The sequence below is a fragment of the Diachasma alloeum genome, unplaced genomic scaffold (assembly GCF_001412515.2).
Source record: "Diachasma alloeum isolate Michigan unplaced genomic scaffold, Dall2.0 Dall_scaffold_02131, whole genome shotgun sequence".
Taxonomy (NCBI): Eukaryota; Metazoa; Arthropoda; class Insecta; order Hymenoptera; family Braconidae; genus Diachasma; species Diachasma alloeum.
Window position 1 is genome coordinate 18150 of NW_021682097.1, and position 1001 is coordinate 19150.

The 1001-nt window shown below is 45.4% G+C and overlaps 1 protein-coding gene across 1 annotated transcript; it reads left to right on the plus strand.

The window, feature by feature from the left end:
* Nucleotides 1-60: 60 nt before the first annotated feature.
* Nucleotides 61-884, plus strand: LOC107046830 (the record flags this gene model as incomplete). The annotated part of the gene is given in 2 exon segments (XM_015269548.1): nucleotides 61-702; nucleotides 807-884. A coding segment is annotated over 1 exon segment (635 nt), but the record flags the coding sequence as incomplete, so codon positions are not given.
* Between the last annotated feature and the right edge of the window lie 117 nt (nucleotides 885-1001).

The window sequence follows — 1001 nt, forward strand, 5'->3', positions numbered from 1 at the left end:
TTTTTTTTTTTTTTTTTTTTTTTTTTTTTTTTTTGTTATCTAAAATTTGTTCTTTTTCAGGTGGTTCTGGGATCAGCCGAAGGGTTGTTAAGCCTTCGGTGTTAAATGGTCGGTGTCAGTCGGCTAGGCGATCTCGTGTGTATCGTCCAGGCCAGGTTACTGTAACTCATCTGGACAGTACCATCCAAAATTGGCTTCTCGTCCATCGTCCACCTGCTGTGGGGCATGCAGGGGCTTTGACTTCGGTCATGAAGGGAATGATTCGCTCCTGTATGTCCCGGTCGGGGAATGTGTCCTCTTTATATGATGACCTTTCGGTGCATCGGGATGGTGCCATTGGGCCGTTGCCCGAGCATCATCCTTCCCCTGAGGATGAGCTCCCTGATGCCATCGATGATTCTCTCGTGGCTCTTCAGGATGAGTCCCTTGAGGTTCGTCCCGGTACCTCCTTTGAGGCTCGCCCCGGTACGTCTAACGAGGCTCAGGGTGGACTTGTTGGTTCTGCGGCTGTTCCTCGATCCTTGCAATGTATTCTTAGGGGTGGAACTGTGAAACGGGGGCGGGGTGGATTTAGGCCAGGTGCTGGTCGGCCTAAAGGGTCGAGGAATCGCTCGGTGTATTTTGGCAGTACCAGGCGCAGAACACGAACGGCTAGGGTTTCGCTTCCTCTCCCCCCAGATTCTTTTTTTTTTTGACTGATTGGTTAGTATTTTTTTTTTCTAATACCTCTCATATGCAGGGATTCTTTTCTTCTCCCTCATATGATTCATATAGACGGAAAACTAATTATTTTCATTTGTTTTCAGAGTTGCTTTTTCATGGTTCATTCTGAGGGCCGTTTATCTACCTCCAACAGTGCCATATAACGCCTCTCTGTATACTGGGCAGGTTTTTATATTCTCTTTTTGCATGAAAATAAAAATTTTTTATTCTAATAAGGGAGTTGTATTTATTTTTTTTTGTTATCCCTCCCCCTTTTTTTTCAATTTCGTTCCTTCCCT